Source organism: Syngnathoides biaculeatus, chromosome 16 (assembly GCF_019802595.1).
Source record: "Syngnathoides biaculeatus isolate LvHL_M chromosome 16, ASM1980259v1, whole genome shotgun sequence".
Lineage (NCBI taxonomy): Eukaryota > Metazoa > Chordata > Actinopteri > Syngnathiformes > Syngnathidae > Syngnathoides > Syngnathoides biaculeatus.
In genome coordinates, this window is record NC_084655.1 from 5,405,996 (window position 1) to 5,425,777 (window position 19,782).

Here is a 19,782-nt window from a genome sequence, read left to right on the forward strand (position 1 = left end):
AAAATGTCAGCGTCTAATCCACACAAACACAACAGTACCGGAAGCAGTGCTGCCAAGAGAACCACAATGAAGATAGTAGACTTTTGGGATGAATTGATGGAATTTCCTCAAACAGTTACAGTTATGACAGAACATTTGATGTACTGTATATCTTCATGAACTTGGAAGTCAAAAAAGTCACTGATGGTGTGGTGCTACACACGTCTGACTTAGGAGCAGGCAGCATGGGATGAATTCCCGCTCAGTGATGGTGTCAATATGTGCTCTGTGACTACCTGGCGACCAATTCAGGGTATAGCCGCCTTTTGGCCGATACTAGCTGGACAGGGTCCAGCACTCCCATGAGCCTTGTGTGGATAAGTGGCTTTAAAAATGGAATTGAACTAGGAAGTCAACCAGTATAACAGCATGGAATGTTCAACTTCATACTCTACATTCCACTTTTTTCAGGGATCAAGAGCTAACTCTGACTTAATTTCTTATTTGCTCTCCTGCAGGCGTGATGAATGGGTTTCCCATAACACACTGATTTCTCCATCTTTTATACGCATACACATTTATTAGCGTATTGCCATTTTCTGTACTCCCCATATACATAGTGGTTTAAAAAAAAGAGCTCAGGGACAGACATTTCCTTTTAATATTGGAATATCAAATGATAGTGTTCAGAATAACAGTTTCAAAATTCCAAGGAACCTTTACAATGGGAATGAAAAAGAATACAGGGACATTGTATAAATGTCTGGTTAGTCTGAAACTGGAAACGTCTTACTATTTTATGAAAAGCTTGTTCATCACTTTGTTATACTTAAGAGAAAAGGGTTTGTTATGAAAAATTACCTTACTACTGATGAGAATTATTTTCAACTATTAATCAATGTAAAGTAACATGGTAGGAAACTAGGACAGTCCATATTTGAGTACAATTTTGTTTTTTTTTTTTTACAAGCAGGATGGCACAATGTATGTGATCTTTGGTTAGTAACATCACATTCTAATTTACAAACCTATTAATAGGAGAACCAGTTTTGTAAAGTGGTTTCCAAAGCAGTTTTAAGACCTGGGAAAAAAAAATTCAGCCAGATTTGGGAAAAAAAAAATCCTTAAAAACAGATCTTAGTGAAAAAAAATATTTTAACTGGGAAAGTTTAAAACTGAAACCTGCATTACATTTAGTTTTGTCTGAAGTAATAATTTTGAACGAATAGTTTATTACTGCGGAATTCCCCACCCCTCCAATCATGTTGGCCCTGTAGTATGATTAAGACACTATTGTGTGGTTACAAAAGAAAAGTTTTCAATGGGAAATGTGTAATGAAAATAAACAGGCCAGAACGTGGGGAACATTTTTATATAATAAACTAGTGTACAGTATATAAAAAGCTTAATCATACAAACATACATGCGTAGTTTTTGTTTACAAAAGCAAAAAAGTTGTCTGCCACCTTCTTTTTGATGACAATTTTGCTGGAAGACGACATTTTTGATTGTTCTGAAGAAGAGTAGGCCACTAAGACAACGCTAGACACTTTGAATCATTTCTGCATTTTCAACATGAAACGAGTCCACTCTTCTGACAGTGATAGGTGAGAAAGTACCTGAGGTCGGTGTTTATGGCGGAGAAGACGCTGAAAGGGGGCAGAGAAGCGCCCATAATCATAAACAATCAGTGCAAATATGGCCTCCAGAGATGAATACACAACAAAATACACTGCAGGAAGCCTTCCATTTTATATACATCCTTCACCTCTTGGTTGTCCATCAAAAATGGGATTGGTCAGCAGCAATCAGCCACATCTATTCAAATTAACAAAGTATCGCTTCAGTTCATAATTGATGAAAAAAATTCTGCCTCTAAAATATAATCAGAATCTACATTTTAGTAGGTTTCATGTAAGCGACAGCAGTATGTGATAAGAATGAAGGCATAAAAATAATGGATTGTTGTTGTATACATTACTCACAAAAGGTTCAGGATACAGGACTTTGGTTTGAAATTTCAAGATGAACCTTAACAGGTGAACTTAATTTGACCTTCTTTGAAGTTTTGAACACACATCCAACTGTTTCAGTACTTTTTGGTGTTATCCATCAAAGACCACCAAAAAGCTTAATGGGGAAAATATTCCATGAACACTAAGTAATCCAGGAATGGACAAATACACGAGAAACAATACTTTTCTTAGTTCACTTAGCATATGCTTTTAAAATCTTGGCATTTTTGCCAGTGGGACCAGTTTCAAATTTTTAAGAAAATGAATACAAAGATTTTTTTTTTCATTATCATTATTATTTAGAGTCCATAGCATTCGCTCATTTTCTGGGAAGAACATGGATCAGAACAGTCTTTCAAGAAACTCAGATTACAGAAAAGATTTACATATCCAAGTGTTGACATTTTTGCTTTACTTCACATTGAATAATTGTTGCAAAATTCAATCACCGAAACCTTTTGGTCTCATGTTGCCAAATAATTTATCAGAGGTGGAAAAAAGTTGTCAGCAACAGTAACATCAAAAGTGTTTCAAATAGGATGTTCTCAGAGGAAGTGGCTAATAAGCGTCGTGTCACAGTGTGTTATCAGCAGGTTGCAAGAGAGACAGAAAGAGTCATATAAAGACATTCAAGTGATTGGAAATTTTCATGGATCAAAGATCTGATGCAAATTTTGCAGTTCAGCTCGTTGTATCAGACCAGGAAATTTTTTAAGAAGTTGAAAAAGTCAAATGTTTCCAAACCATAAAATTGTGGAATTCTCCTTTAAGGTTAAAGTTAGAGTGCAATTTAGGTTCATCCTGAAATTCCACCTGAAAGCCCAATATCCCAATCTTTTTGTGCAGCCTGTATGTGTATTGTACACTTTTGTTTGCTTCGTCTATCCAAATGTGGCACCACAGTTGGGACATCTCCTCTGCCGCAGGGCGAAGCAGAAAAGGATCCCAAGTGGGAAGAAGAAGATAGCGCACAGAATTCCCAGGCAGGTGAAGTCATCCTCCAGAACACCAACTCTGAAAAATCAAGTGGGTAGGAAAGAAAAATTGCTTGTTAAAGTGACACTGACACCTAAAACATTAAATTTTGTATGTTGTTAACCAAAAAAAATATATCAGCCAGAATGCACTTATCCATTTGTTCACAGCACGTCAGAATGTTGCCGTATATTGACTTTTTTTTCATCTACACAAAAAAAATCAAGGGTTTTGGGTTGAAGATGAAGATGGAAGTTATGTATTTTGCAGACACCTACAGCAGCAGAGTCCAGTGTCTTTACCTCTTTTTCAGCGTGTTAGCCAAAATGCCAGCTCGTTGTGTTGCTGGATTTTGCTCGAACACTCGGGAGGATGGATTCACTCTTCACATGTTTCAGACAGACCTGATTCATCGTGAAAAACAGATTGCACAGGTGCAAAGGACAAGAGCTTTGTGGGTTCCAAATGACAGGCAGGTGTGTATAGAGCTATTTAAAAAAAAAATAGTTGTTGGGGGGGTTGATTGGGGGACTAATTAGTCTCACGGTTTACAACATGTTAAGTGTGAATTTAGAATAAATCCCCTTGGTCAAACCCACAAAATATATAAAAGCACTTGTAATGCATTTAAGAATTTGATCACACACAATATAACAACACAAAATAGAAGTACAAAGAAGGTTTAGTAGCGTTTAACATGAGCTAACTAGCCAAACGAAGTATAGTCACCATAGTCGAATCCAGTGTTTACCAAATGGGCGCATGTTATTTCGAGCGAATATGGCTGGGTTGCACGTGACGTTACGCTTGTTTATCCGGGTACTTGATCGCCATTGTTGCAGACAAGCAGTCAGCTGTCCATCGTCATCATGCCAGATTTTTTTTGGGGTCTATGGATGTGGAAATCGCGGAAACAGAGACATTGGGAAGTGATTTTTCCGTGTTCCAAAGATTAGATCGCATGAAGGAGAAGATACAATGCCGTTATCGAAAAAAAAAAAAAACAGCAGTCGCGCAGATCTGAATGAAGCTTGAGTACACAAGGCAAATGGTTATTTGAAGGTTTGTTCTGATCAATTTGTAAGCAGTAAGCATGTGTATTTCTAGTGTCCAGATATTCTACTTCAGGGAAGTCTTTAAGATCCTTTGAAAGTATGTCGTCATGGAGAGTATCCGGATTGATACCTTCAGAGTTTGATCTTCTGTACATATCTAGCTTTGGGGACATCATTGAGTGAATTAAAGTAGGCAGAAAACATCCGCTGATTGCTGCTTACACATGGGTCTGTCGATGTTGCCATGGTGATGTCGTCTGCAACGCCTAGTTTGTTCATTTGTAGAAATGGCGGCGATTATCACGTGATTGCAACCCAGCGATTCGAGAAATGTCAAAAGGGAAGTGTGGCGTCCGTGTACTTTTCCGAAACCAGCAGTATTGATAAAATGTCGTACAAGCAATGTTTATAACATCAATAGAATTAAGTCAGCAATTCTATCTTCGTTCACATCAGCATTCATTATAAGTATAATCACTTCTGCAGATGGTGGCACGCAGAGGCTTATGGGTGTCCTTATCAGTGCTTCTCTTCGTATTTTGTCTTTTTTTTTTATTCCATGCCCTGGCACAACACTGCTACACCTGCCAGGAACATCTGGACTTCAGATACTGACACAAAATAGCAGTTTCAGGGGACTTGCACTGCAAAAACAATTCCAGATGAGCTAGAGACACCGCCAGGCTCTCTGTGGATTGTCATCGGGCCAGCAAAACACTGCAGGAGGAGGAAGGGGACGCACAAGCGGGTCACCTGCTCAGGGTAAAGAACAACCCACACAGACCACCTCTTTCAAGCCTGTACCTCACCAATGCCAGATCAACAGTCAACCAAATGGGTAAAATGGAATTACAATTTGGGGATAATCCCTGTATTCAAGATTGTGGCATTTTATAACAGATCTGACAATCAGGGTTCATACTCAGTCTGACCCAAAAAATTTAAGAGCTTTTTAGGGGCATTCTTAGGGGCTGACAAGAAAAATTTAGGGGCATCGTGGGAAATCAAGAGTAAGGAAAAAAGACTCACCCAATGGTGCCATCGACCGTTCTTGGTTCATCAAATGTTCCAGTACCTCAGTACCTGTGACAGTGATCACCTGTCGCCCCTTGTGGTAGTTCTCATTGATATGACCATTGTCAATGTCTTCACATAACAGTCTACAGAAAAACAGATTCAAACTACAATTGCAACTATATACACAAATATCTTCTGATGTCTGCCTCAGCACCCCTACTCTAGCTCCTTGAGCCTACCCAGTGCCTCCTCTATTTGTTGCTGCAGAGGTGCCAAAGTGGCTCTCTTGCCCTTTGCTCTGCCTCTGAGTGCATTGGCCTCGGTGATAAACCTCAGATTCCTCTTTTCTTCTGCCTCCACACAAAGCCTGTCAGCCTTCTCAATAAGCGTAGATATGTCAGTCTCTATTCTGGCTTTTTTGGCTTTGAGGCAGTAGAGATGAAAAGTGGACAGCGATGCCAAATGTAGCCAGGTACGAAGTCTTCCTTTCCCCACAGTAGTAGTTTTTAGCAATGTCAATGTCTGGAACCATGACTGCAAACACTTTCGAATTGTTTTCACAAGATTTGTAACTGTAATGGCTGCAGATCACTTTTAAAGTCCACACGATCTCTGCCTTTAACGAGTCAGTCTTTGTGTATTGAACTACGGTCATAAAGCCTGACTTCCGGCTGGTTGAAGTCGATGACTGGACAACTGTAGGTGTGCATGCACTGCTAGTACCACTGCTTGAAGTTGATGCTTCACTATCTTGATATTTTAGAAACAGATTCATACCAACGGAAGATGACAGAGAGTCTTCGCGAAATCAGCGTGTCTCCTGTTTTTCCCGGTGCGACTCCAGCGTTTTGACGCCCTTCTTTTCAAGCTGGTAACTCTGCTTGCACAGATGGCAGTAAAACATGTGCCGATCTTTTGGATCTTGACGAACCCAGCTCCCGAACTCCTTACTTTCAACCCGAGCATATTGAAAAATGCACTTCCCCATGATACAAGTTGGATTGATGAAAGAACTACGCTACGTCGTAACGAAGACGAAGTGAAATGCCTACTCACGGGAACAAACAATATCGACAAGATGGCGACAAGTTGTCAACACAGTGACTTCCGTTGACAATTTGCGGCTGTTTTGGACACCAGACGGTTCGCTATTTTTTTTTAAATAAAGTTTTTTTAGGGAGAATTTTGGCGGTAGAGGTCCTCCCTTTGATTTTTTTTTTTTTTTATTTAATTTAAGGCCTTTTTAGAGGCTTGACCGGTTTTCGCGGATTTTTAAGGACTTTAAGGACCTTCGAAAATTTGGGGGTTTTTAGGGACTTTTAGGGCCGCGTGCGAACCCTGGACATTACCCGAACATTCCCGATGCTAGTGTGGAACGAGCAAGCCACATCCTGCACTGCTGGGTTCCGACTGAAAACTCAGGCAAAAGCAGAGGTGGAGGGCTCTGTTTGTACATGCATCACGAATAGTCCAACAACAGCGTAGTTTTTGAGACACTATTCACCTGAGGTACAGGTCCAATAAATGTCAGCCCTTTTACGTCCCGAGGGAGCTAACTGGAGCCATCATCACAGCTGTTTGCATACCACCGGGTGCTAAGGCTAAAGCTGCGTTTTCTCTACTGCTGAACGTCATCGATTAACAGGACTGGGGCCACCCTGAAGGCGTTCACATTATAGCCATGAACTTTAAGAAGGCCAATCTGAAGACAGTACTCTTGAAGTTCCACCAGTATGTTAAATGTCCAACAAGGGGTGTGTACTCAACATTAAGCACGACTACAGAACCACAACCCCTCTCCATCAGTGGTGAATCAGACCACATCACCCTGCTGCTTCTCCTTCATAGAAAACCCTCAGACGCAGATCCAGGCCAACCACAAAGGCTGTAACAACCCGGCTAGAGACTGCACTCAATGAACTTCAGGTCTGCTTCCAACACGCAGACTAGGACCCATTTGAACACTTAGACAAGGGCTGTACTGGACTATATCAACTTATATATGGAAATTGAGTGTGAAGAAAAGACCCAGATTTTTTCCAAAATTGAAACCCTTGGTGACCAGCCAGGTCCGTTCACTCCTCAGGTTTCTGACACTGCCTTCAGGTCAGGAGACAGCCCTTTACAGCACGGTTCGAGCTGAACTTTAAAGAAAAAAAAAAAAAAAAAAAGTATTAAAAATGCCTCCCCCCCCAAAAAAAAAAAGTATGAGAGGTTGTACTTTTGTAGGATATTGTCATTCCAAACAATCTGATTAAACTGTTCATCTTGAGCTTCCCTTCTCTCACATGCACATGGATCAAGGACTTCTTGACCAACAGACCAATTGATTTCTTAGCTGTTGTGTTGAGAATTTATAAAATATTTAATGAAAAATGAGCTACATTTGTGTGATACAAAAATAAAATATAGGTCCTCTGGATTAGATCTTTAAATACACAACGTAATAATGGCACAACAAGGTGCAGCAGCGGGTTCGAGAAAGTCGCACACGGCCACGCTGCTGCCCGCCGCGGCTGAGGTCAAACACCAGACTTAATTTTGTGCTTCCATGGCAGCACTGGACCATTCTTGCGGTGTGCGTCGCGGACAACCATGCTGATGACATACGTATTTATTACATAGTGTAAAAATTTTAGTGTTGGGTCAGGAAAAGGAACCACAATCTTTTTTTTTTTTTTTTTTTTTTTTACACGTTAACACGAGTAATGATTAGGAGACAACAGAATTTATGGGTTTCAATTTGTTTTTATTCAAATGTTCCCTGTCCTTTAAGAACCCACACTGACTGTAGATATGCTGTTTAAAGTTTCACTTTGTAGGCCTTTTTGCTGTTGAATATGAAAATTTAATAAGGAAATTGTTGTGGGAGGAAAAGGTGGGATTGAAAAGGATTTGCACATCACAATTATTTTTCTTTTTGGTGTTACACAACCTTCCATCTTCATTTGAATTGGGGTTTGTAAAAATATTTGAATTGAGTTTCTTGTAATACAGGGAATCCTCATGTTACAACGTCCTCGACCCATGACATTTATTCTTTCCGACGCCTGTGTCTTCCACCTCTCACAGTAATTGCAAGTCCATCCATTTCTTAGCCGCTTATCCTCACAAGGGTCGCGGGAGTGCTGGAGCCAATCCCAGCTGTCATAGGGGTAGGAGGCAGGGTAAACCCTGAACTGGTTGCCAGCACCAATCGCAGGGCACATGGAGACAGACAATAGTTGCACTCATATTCACACCTAGGGTCAATTTAGAGTGTCCAATTAATGTTGCATTATTTTGGGATGTGGGACGAAACCGGAGTCCCCGGAGAAAACCCACGCAACCACGGGGAGGAACATGCAAAGTCCACACAGGCAGGGCCGGGACTGAACTCTGTTCCTCCAAAACAAAAAAAACGGACAAAAAAAAAAGCCAGATCAGGTTTTAGGAGATGATTGCCTGAATCATCGAAGCTCCACCCAGCAACTCTCTCTCCCTCTCTCCTCTACGCCATTTTGGACACTGTGCGTGACAACCTCTCACGTTCAAAATGTCAACAGAGCGGCCGAAGCAGCCAAGCTGAAGAGAATGATGCGAAACAAGAGGATTGTTATAAAAGAGAGCTATAGGGCCTTGTGAAAGTATTCAGCCCCCTTGAGCTTTTCAACCTTTCGCCACATTTCAGAGTTCAAACAATATATATATATATATATATTTTTTTTTTTTTTTTGTCAAGAACCAAGAAGCGGGACAATCATTAAGTGGAATGAAATTTATTGGAGATTTTAAACTTTTTCAACAAATAAACCCTGAAAAGTGAGGCATGAAATATTATTCGCCCCCTTGCATTAATATTTTGTAGCACCACCTTTTGCTGCAATTACAGCTGCAAGTCACTTAGGGTATGTCTCTATCAGTTTTGCACAACTAGAGACTGAAATACTTGCCCATTCGTCCTTGCAAAATAGCTCGAGCTCAGTGAGGTTGGATGGAGAACATATAGGAACAGCAGTTTTGAGCTCTGCCGACAGATTCTCAATTGGATTCAAGTCTGGACTTTGACTTGACCATTCTAACACCTGGATACATTTATTTGTGAACCATTACGTTGTAGGTTTGGCTTTATGTTTTGGATCATTGTCCCAGACTCAGGTCTTTTGGAGACTCCAACAGATTTTCTTCCAGAATGGTCCTATATTTGGCTCCATTCATCTTCCCATCAATTTTAACCATCTTCCCTTTCCCTGCTGAAGAAAAGCTGGTCCAAACCATGAGGCCGCCACCACTTTGTTTGACAGTGGGGATGGTGTATTCAGGGTGATGAGCTGTGAAATCTTTGTGTATCCAAATCAGTCTAAACTTCTCCACAACAGTATCTCGGACCTGCCTGGTGAGTTCCTTGGTCTTCATGATTCTCTCTACACTTTAAACAGAACCCTGAGACTACACAGAGCAGGTGTATTTATACGGAGCCTTGATAACACACAGGTGGATTCTATTTATCATCATCAGTCAACATTGGATCATTCAGAGATCCTCACTGAACTTCTGTGGTGAGTTTGCTGCACTGAAAGTAAAGGGGCTGAATAATATTGCACACCACACTTCTCAGTTTTTCGTTCATTAAAAAAAAAAAAGTATAAAATATCCAATAAATTTCATTCCACTTCACGATTGTCTCCCACTTGTTATTGATCCTTGACAACAACAAAAATTTTTTACCTTTATGTTTGAAGCCTGAAATGTGGCGAAAGGTTGAAAAGTTCAAGGGGGCGAATACCTTCACAAGGCACGCGAAGGTACGTTCGCTTTGTTGGAAGTGGATTGCAGAAAAATGCTTGGTGTCTGAGGAAGATGAAGCTGATGATGATTTTCTTTGAATTTAAGAGTAATTTTTTTTTCTTCATGGTCAAAAGTTTACATACATTTAGTTAGTATCGAGTAGCATTTCCTTTGAATTGTATGACTTGGGTCAAATGTTTTGGGGAACCTTTCACAAGCTTCTGACAGTACTCTGCTGGAATCCTGGCCCATTACTCTTGACAGAACTGGTGTAACGGTCAGGTTTGTTGGTTGCGTTGCTTGCACATACCTTTTCAGATTTGCCCACAAATATTTGATGGGATTCAGCTCAGGATTTTGTAATGACCACTCCAAAACATTGACTTTGTTATCCTCAAACCACTTTTTAACCATTTTGGCAGTATGCTTAAGATCATTGTCCATTGGGATGACCCATTTGAGCACAAGTTTTAACTTACTGGCTGATGTCCTGAGAAATTGCCTAAATATAGCCATGTAATGTTCTTTCTTTATGGTGCCATCCATTTTATGAAAAGCTCCAGTTCTTGCTGCAGCAAAACAGCCCGACATTATGCTATCTTCATGTTTCTAAGTTGGCTTGGTATTTTCAGGTCCCTATTTCCTCCAGATGTAATGTTGGTCATTATGGCACCTTCATTTGCAGCATCAGTTATTCGACATCCAGGAGAGAGGCTTGATTTTTCATGATGAATCATTTTATATATTTTACTATACTTTTTTTAAAAAAAAATCATTCAAATCTGGCAATACACTTTCCTGTCGTTTGTTCACAAAATGTTTATGTTCACGAACAGGGACTCTGATTCAATGTAATTAATACAATATTAGTAAGATAAGTCACAAGTGGCGAATTGATAGTGATTGATGAATAAAGTCATGTTAATGTGTCTTAGAATACCTTTACAGGATCTACATAAAATAATTTTGCCGGTTTATCTGAAAAGCATTAAAAAGACACCTATTGCAATCCATCCAGCCATCCATTTTGAGCTGCATATCCTAACGAGGGTCGTGAGAGCGCTGGAGTCTATCCTAGCCATCTTCAGGCAGGAGGGGGGGGTTTGCCCTAAACTGGCAGCCAGCCAATCACAGGGTACAAACAAACAAAACCAGTCACACCTGAAGGCAATTTAAAGTCTTCAATTAACCTACCAAGGATGTTTTGGGTATCTGGGAGGAAACTAGAGTGCCCGGAGAAAACACGCAAACTCAGAAAATACAGTGCCCTCCGTAATTATTGGCACCCCTGGCTAAGATGTGTTTTTTTAGCTTCTAATAATGTTTTTCCTAAATAATATGGGACCTTAATGGAAAAAATAGAAAATCCACCCTTCGATACAAGTGCATTTATTCAGTGGGGAAAAAAAAAAAAATCCCACATAAAGAATTATTTGACATCAAATGTGTGTCACAATTATTACCACCCCTGGTGTTAATACTTTGTACAATCCCCTTTTGCCAACAAAACAGCACCTAATCTTCTCCTATAATGTTTCACAAGATGGGAAAAGACAAAGAGGGATCTTCAACCATTCCTCTTTGCAGAATCTCTCTAAATCATCCAGAGACCTGGGTCCTCTCCTCTTCAGCTCACCCCACAGGTTTTCAATTGGGTTGAGGTCTGGGGACTGAGATGGCCATGGGAGGAGCTTCATTTTGTGTCAGGTGAACCATTTCTGTGTAGATTTGGCCATATGTTTAGGGTCATTGTCTTGCTGAAAGACCCAGTGACGACGCATCTTCAGCTTTCGGCAGAGGGCAACAGATTTTGATTTAAAATGTCCTGGTATTTCAAAGCATTCATGATGCCATGCACCCTAACAAAGTTCCCAGGGCATTTGGAAGCGAAACAGCCCCACAGAATCACTGACCCACCCCTGTACTTCACAGTGGGTATGAGGTGCTTTTCAGCATACGCATCTTTCGTGGCACGCCAGACCCACTTAAGAATGTTTGTTGCCAAAAAGCTCAATCTTGGTCTCATCTGATCAAAGCACACAGTCCCAGTTGAAGCCCCAATACCGCTTGGCGAACTTCAGATGTTTGCCTTTATGATTTGAGTGAGGAAAGGTTTTCTCCTTGCATGCCTCTCAAACAGCTTGTTGCCGTGTAGAGAGCTCCTGATGGTTGATTTGAAGACTTTGTGACCCCAGGATGCTACCATTTGTTGTAATTCTGTAACAGTGAGCTTTGGAGATCTTTTGATTTGTCTTACCATCCTCCTCACTGTGTGTGGTGGCAAAATAAACACGGGTCCTCGTCCAGGCTTGTTTACTGCTGTTACAGTTGTTTTGAACTTCTTAATTATTCTTCTCACAGTGGATATGGGCAGCTGCAGTTGAATGGCAATCTTCTTGTAGCCTCTGCCTGACCTGTGAAGGTCGACGCACATCTGCCTCACTTGTATGCTGTGTTCCTTTGTCTTTCTCATGTTTAAGAGTGGATAAGAGAAATGGCCACTGTGTCATGTCATATTTATACCCCAGGGAAACAGGAAGTGATGAATTACTAATTAAATGTTCCTAAATTCTCTGGTAAACGTAAACTACTGTAGAAATGACAGAAATGCTTCAATTACATTTATTTCCTGGGAATTGTTAAGGGTGCCAATAATTGTGGAACAGGTGATTTAATGAAAAAATTATTTTTTAGTTAGGGACTTTTCAATTTTCTTACAATTCATTTGAGTTGAAGGTTACATTTTCCTAAAAGTTTCAGTGTGACAGTATTCTTCTGCAATAAACAATTTATTTTAAGGCTTTTAACACATCTTAACAGGGGGTGCCAATAATTATGGAGGGCACTGTAGGTGGGCGCGGGATTTGAACCCCAGCCCTCAGAACTGTGAGGCAGATGCTCTAACGAGTCTGCACCGTGCTGCTCTACACAATTTCCTGAAAGATACTACTTCAAATTCAACAACCAGCTGTTGTGCTGGTGAATGAGCCTTGCATGCCGTGAGGCTCAACATGTGACTGACAGTATGCTGGCTCAAGTGTACTTAAAAAAAAAAGTGTGCAAGCCAAATCCACTCACAAGATGAGTGTAATGTGTATCATTGCTCAACCTTACATTAACAACTGGTGAGTGGTTGGAGCAGTTAGGGATGTGAAGGAGGCTTAAAGGCTTCCTCGTGGCGAACGCATGACACATTGCTCTTTGTTCACAACAACGTTTTTTTTTTTTTTTTTATTTTAAAGTGGCGACATCACCAATGTCTAATTGTTTTATGTGTGTGTTGAAATATGTATTCACCTGCAGGCCGGGCAGCCTCCTACCACCACAACGGAGGGTTGAATGACTGTGTAGGTTCCAGAGTAGGGTTGATTGGACACAGCTGTTCCCATCTGGGGTGGGGGGTAGCCTACAGTTGGGAACATGCAGATAATTGCGCAATAAACTTATTTTAACGGCGGAGGGGATGACAAAAAAAATAAAAATTCCAGGAACATTGCCATTTAAGGTCAACCTGATTAAAGGCTCTTAAATATGGCTTTTGCAATTAAACGCAAATGACTAGTTTTAAAATATTCTCCTGACTGTACAATATACATACATCAACAATTCAAGAAAATAAAAAAATTCTACAATTGTATAAAGTTATACAAACACTAAATATTTTGGATGTTCAACGAACTGTCAGGCAATAGTGACAGTCTCAAGAGCTGTTTGCATGAACTCTGACACCAAGATAGCAAGTGAGAGCGCTGATGAAGAACCTGTGTGTGTGGAAAAAAAAAGGTGAATAACCCTTTAATACATTGTAGTCACTGTAGTTATTATCCAGTCAATCAGCATTGTCGATCCATCCTTTTTCCACAGCATTCTTAACACATTGGTTGGCTATAACAAATAGATGCTGTGTTGGGAAGATCTCTCTCCGTACTATATCATGGGTGTCAAACTAATTTTTGTCACGGGCCACATTGTAGTTATCGTTTTCCCTCAGAGGGCCATTATGAGTGTCAAAACAAAATATTTAAGGTCCAAATGACACAGAAACCATGATTTTTAATTTAAAAAAAAAAAGGCAGCCAGAATGGACCCATCCATTTTTTCACCACACATGATTTTGACGTATATGGCTTTTTATAATTCCCGCCTTGAAAATCCTCTCGCGGGATTTGTTTCGGACAACCAGCAGGAAGTGATATTTGCCGATGCCTACTCAGGTGGGTTTGTGTGTTTATACCAGTTTTACCAGCGGGAACGTAGCTCTTTTTTCCTTTGTTTTGGCCAAAATGCCAGCTTGTTGTATTGCTGGATATTGCTCGAACACTCTGGAGGATAGATTCAAGGATGAACTTAAAAGCCCGTCACGCCTATAAAAATTCTAAACTAGATATTGTAATGAAAAATACATAGCATTATTCACTTCAATGTCTATACGAAAAAATAAATATGAGTGGAGAGCATGTCATCCATCCGCAAAGTTGCAGAAGTCTCATTTGACATCCAAGTGATAGCCATATTGCATGCAACATCATCAGCAGATACACTGGGACATTCGCCATTGAAAACGCATAATGGCACCATGGAAGAGGAACAACAGAGATTTTCAAATTTTTCCAACGCCCCTTCTGACACAAGCTTTTTTCGAAGAAGAGAACATCTCACAATCGAGTGAAGTGACCGGGGCAATATTACTCTATCATTTCAAGCCATATCTAGATGATAAGTGGATCACTTCCAACTAACAACAGACTCCCAGACAGTACGTATGAGCCACCCCGGCCGAAGCCGTCCGCTGCGCCAAAGGGCACATTGACACATTTAGCAGCCCTGAATTACATACGCGGATCTTTTGTTATATTCTGAGAGGATTACGCCCCCCCCAACTGCTATTTTTTTTAGTAACTCTAGACACACCTACCTGTCATTTGTAACCCAAGAAGCTCTCGTCCTTTGCACCTATGCAATCCATTTTTCACCACAAGCCAGATCTTTTTGAAAAGTATGAAGAGTAAATCCATCTTTTCGAGTGTTCGAACAATACCCAGCAATACAATGAGCCGGCATTTATAAGAAAGAGCTACCTTCCAGCAGGTAAAACTAGTCGAAACACACGAGCGCGCATGAGTGCACTGCTGCTGTTAATGTCACTTCCTGCTTCTTCTCCAAAACAAATCCCTCAAGAGGATTTTCATCGCGGGAGTTACAAAAAGCCATATATGTCATAATCATGTTTTGTGGTGGGAAAAAAAAACAGATGGGTCCATCCTGGCTGCCTTTTTTTTTTTTAACAATTAACATACTAAACATCATGCATTTCATGATAGTGGGGCTTTAATTGCCTTATCATATTTACATATGAAATTCATGAACTAGTTTTGGAACCAGAAATTGAGTTTTGTTTTTCAACTATTGGTCATGTTTATACAAAAATGCTTGTAATATCTTATTTTATGATCTTTGACACTTTGAAATTTTGGTACAGATTTTCACAAGAATCATGGAAATTGAAACACTAGATTTGCCTTCCCAGGCCACATAAAATCATGTGAGCTGGATTCAAGTTCGACACCTGTGCACTATATAATGATACTGACATTTTATAGTAATATTCATAAAGTGATTATATTCAGTATGTTCACTTGAAAGATTGATCGGTTTCAACGTCAAACCCCATCTACCACCGCACTCCCTCAAAAAGTCAAAATGCTGTGTGCAAAAAAGTGCACTAATACAATTGTATCGTGTGTGTATTTATTATTTTCAGTTCACATGGGCACCAGCGCACCTCTGAATATATCCTACTGACTGTACTGTTTAACAGAGGGATGCTCAATGCGTCAATCGCGACGGCGTGCTGAGAAAAAAAAAAAGCTGTTTTTTTTTTTTTTTTTTTTAACTTTAGCTCACCGCGCCTGTCCAAACAACGACAGTACAGGAAAACACACAGTGAGTTGCCCCCTATTTTAAGCTCTTGCTTAAAAAAAAAATCTTAAACACGAGTAAGGACGCTGCAGTAAAGACAAAAACGTATCACTTTCATACGGAACAGGAGGCAGACAACTTTTTAACGATGTCATTTTCAAACCGCATTTGCCTCATCTGCCAGTGGAGTGAAATGTGTCGCGGCATTTTCGAACTGTTTACGGAAAATACGACACAGACATTCTGCCTAAAAGCAATCGGAGAATGAGAAAAGTGTACTAACTAAATTCCCAATTGGGCGCGCAGCAGTCACTTTTCACACACTATAGTTCAACAGTCAAAGCCGTCACCGAATCGTCGTTTCTGGGTTAGTTAGATAGTCGCTAATAGGAAGTCCTTCCAAAACAATCTTTTAAAAATAAGGCGGAAATATCTTCAATAAAATATCTGCAGTTGTAAAGGTGCTGCGAAGCCATGGCTGATGTGTGGAAGGACATCGGAGATTTTGTTTCTCACTGCAGTTGGACAAATCCACTGACGTGAGTGACACAGCCCAGGTGAGCATTTTCATTCGGATGGCGATTAGTGATCATCAACGTGAACTCAGTAACAAAAAATCTTTAAAGTTAATTATGTTGTGTAACATTGGCTCAGGCTGTTATGCAAGGCACACATACATTTTACACGTAAAAAAATCCTCAATATACTTTAAAACAACTTTCATTTTTGTAGTGGGTAGATATTTATGACTTGGTCATTCAATTTCATCATTGGTCATTCTTTAAAAAAAAAAAAAAAAAAAAACATGCTTGAGAAGTAGATCTTGGGGTAAAAAAAAAAAAATATGGCCACCCCTGGTTTAACAGGACAAGCAAAACACAACACATACATGGTACTAATGTAAATACACATCTTAAAAACAATCTAATTTTATTTGTTCGATATCCAACAAGGTGTAGCAAGTCTGGTATGTTGTTGGGTCCCCAATAATGTAATTAACTTTGCGGGGTGTTCCAAAACATCTTTAAGTGACGAGTTAACTATATAGTTCACAATATATAAACGCGTATACACGGATTCGACAGTTAGAAAATGGGTGAAAGATTCCAAAAGGAGCAGTTATTTTTTGCTTCTCCCCCCCCCCACCGAACTCCTACGTCTGGGAGACGAAAAAAAAAACTTCCGCCCTTTAACCCGCCCCCCCTCCCAAATATCCTACTTCCGTGTACAATCACCACTTCCTCCTAAACATGACCTTTGATTGCCACAAAAACGAGTATGCTATCAATTTAACGTAAACGTGTGTTTAGCGGATTACATATACTCTTATAACGCATAGATTTGATGGTCTCTCAATTTTGTGCCACGTACCACTTTATGGGTGACAGAGAAGCTCGGCTTTACGAATCCGGAAGTGTGGGTCGGCGACTCAGCTCAATGTTAAATCAGTTTCGTTATGCGACACACGTAGGAGACAGTCTCGTTCCTCACCATGGCCGCTGTCTGAGTAGTGATAGGGCGGCGGAGCTGCGGCGGGGATGGCACCGTAGTCGTGTTGTTGCTGCTGCTGCTGCGAGGGGCCATGCCCGTAAGCCCCGGGGACGGTGTTGTAGGCGGGCGGTCTGTCCTGAAGAATGGGTTTGTTGTCCACCATTTCAGCCAAAGTTGTCTCGGTCTGCCACGTAAAACTTTGAGAAGTGTGTTCGTCAGCCGCCCTCCCTTCCCCCGAACAACATCAAAAACAGTATAAAACGCAAACAAAACTACAACGCACTGGTTCACACAAAATGACGCCGCATCAAGAGTGAAAGTTAATAGCTCTCCCTGCGCCAACTTTCCCCGAACGACACGTCGGCACGGGTATGTTCCGAGAGTTAACTGAATTCCATCTTTGGTCCTTTAACAGCAAAAGAACAATCGTGTTACCAAAGTGGACTGAAAACTCCCCTGAACTCACACAAGCTTGTAGATTGCCACAAGAGAAGAATCATGTGATGGGCGGTGAGTGCACGTCTGCAGGCGCCCAGGCTTCTTAAAGAGACCCTACGCCCAATTAAACCTCGACACTCGTATTTATAAGTCTTGTTGCCTATGGAATTTCATTTGTGCCAAAAAGATTCACACACAACATTTAAATCGCTAACCGACGACTTCTGCGTTTGATTTCTTTGTTTTTCGCTTACATTTTGTTTTTGGGCTAATGTTTCACTCGTGTATGTAATCCCCCCCCCTTTTTTTTAGTTTTAGTTTGTGATTCCGTAGTATCGCAACTAAGAAAGCAAACGCAAAACTCAATCACGTTTTTTTTTTATTATTTCAAATGTGTTTGTATGAATCGTTTTGTCACAAATTTGAGTCCATATTCTGTTAAATGTAAAAAAAAAATGACTGATGGTAAAAAAAAACAGAAATGCACGCAAAAAAAAAAAAAATGGAGCAAACCTAAAAGTCGGGAGGCGCTGTAGCACAGCTGTAAAGCGTTGACCTCACAGTTCTGAGAACCGAGGTTCAAACCCCCAGCCCCGTGGGGAATTTGCACGTGTTCCCAGTGCCTGGATTAATTGGACACTCTAAATTGCCCCTAAGTGTGATTTGGAGTGCGCCTGTTGTCTGTCTCCATGTGCCCTGCGATTGGCTGGCAACCAGTTCGGTGTCTACCCCACCTCCTCCCCGATGACTGCTGGGATTGGCTCCAGGACTCCTGCGACGATCATGAGAATAAGTGGAAAATAGATTGATGGACAAAAGTTACCTCATTTGCAATTTCAAAGGTGTTGTGTGTTTCTATGGCCAAGCTGAAAACCATACTCCTCCTAAATTTGATATTTGACTTCTTGGCAGACCCTCCTCTACGCCACACGTGATTAGACGTTACCATAGAGGCTGAGGCCTGTGATCCCCCTGTAGTTGGAACATACAATCCAGTACCGTTCTTAAAAAGAGAAACCACCTGACTATCCAGAGGCACTGTTCCCTAATGACCTTGTGATTTTGAAAGGGGGTGTCAACCAGGAGAGTTCCACAACATCCAGAGCCTTTAGGAACTCCGGGGCCTTTTAATATTGATTTGTGAAAAAATAAAATTGAGGCTTCCGCCAGACAGTGACGTTATATTGAAATAATAAGGTGGGATCGTGGTGTCAGTGGTTTTACATTCTTTTACCCGTGTGCTTTTAGTGTTTTCTCAATCACCCCTCCACTCTGCCAGTCAGGTACACCCACCTCAGTAGCCACATTACTCACCTGGGCACAGTGGGCACACAGGAGCTCCAAATCAGCAACTAGCCTTCTTTTCCAGCTCTTTTGGTTACATACACGACTCTCCAGCACACCTCTGGGTTGACCTGTTTTTGACTCTCCCGGCTTCTGCCATGCTCTTGTCCTAATAATCACCTCAGCCTTCTGTGCACAACTACACTTGGCCTTTGGTGTTGTGCTACAACAACATTGCAGTTTCAGTTTTTTTTTCTGTTCTGCTACCAGTGTATTTTGAACATTAAAGGTAATTTGTAACGATTACTGTGGTCTGGTGTACTGCATTTAGATTCTACTCTTAGCCCTGACAGTGCAATTTGGCTGTGGGTCTTTGTTTATGTTTCCCATGGGTTCACCAATTGGGAAAGCGGCCAAAAGGGGTTTGGTGAAATGTGCGGTGGGCAAAAGCCAGTCCCGTTCTCAGGTAGGGACTTGGAACTTCACAAAATTCCTGAGCTGGTGAGGTGGGAAAAATTCTGACCGGATATAGCTGGACTGTCTTTGACGCACAGGTTCGACTCCAGTACCTGTCTTCTTGAGAGGGGTTGGACGATAATCCACTCTGGAGTTGCCCACGGTGAGAAGTTATGAGCAGGTGTGTGCATAATGATTGGCCCATGTTTTGGTGCCTGTACATTGAGGTTCATCCCAGTGGACAAGAAGGGAGTCTCCCTTGTGAGCAGATGGGTGCTGCCTGTTATTTGTGTCTATCCACCAAAACCCAGTAGAGGAGTTCAGAATACCCACCCTACTTGGAGATCTTGATGAGCATGCAGGGGACAGGGTCCTTGGTGGTGCTG

General features: G+C 41.0%; 1 protein-coding gene across 4 annotated transcripts; it reads right to left on the minus strand.

Annotated features, from left to right (window-relative positions):
• Nucleotides 1-1,333: 1,333 nt before the first annotated feature.
• On the minus strand, nucleotides 1,334-18,319 carry bri3 (brain protein I3). Of its 4 annotated transcripts, none has more exons than XM_061846032.1 (4): nucleotides 18,170-18,319; nucleotides 17,219-17,402; nucleotides 13,106-13,214; nucleotides 1,334-3,008 (listed from the first exon to the last, which is right to left on the minus strand). In XM_061846032.1, the coding sequence occupies exons 2-4, from the start codon at nucleotides 17,379-17,381 to the stop codon at nucleotides 2,876-2,878; spliced, it is 405 nt and encodes a 134-aa protein (XP_061702016.1). In that variant the 5' UTR covers nucleotides 17,382-17,402; nucleotides 18,170-18,319; the 3' UTR covers nucleotides 1,334-2,875. The 4 variants fall into 4 exon arrangements, with proteins under 4 accessions (XP_061702016.1, XP_061702015.1, XP_061702014.1 ...); XM_061846031.1 differs by having other exon boundaries at nucleotides 17,219-17,415; nucleotides 18,170-18,313; XM_061846030.1 differs by lacking the exon at nucleotides 18,170-18,319 and adding an exon at nucleotides 17,685-18,075.
• Between the last annotated feature and the right edge of the window lie 1,463 nt (nucleotides 18,320-19,782).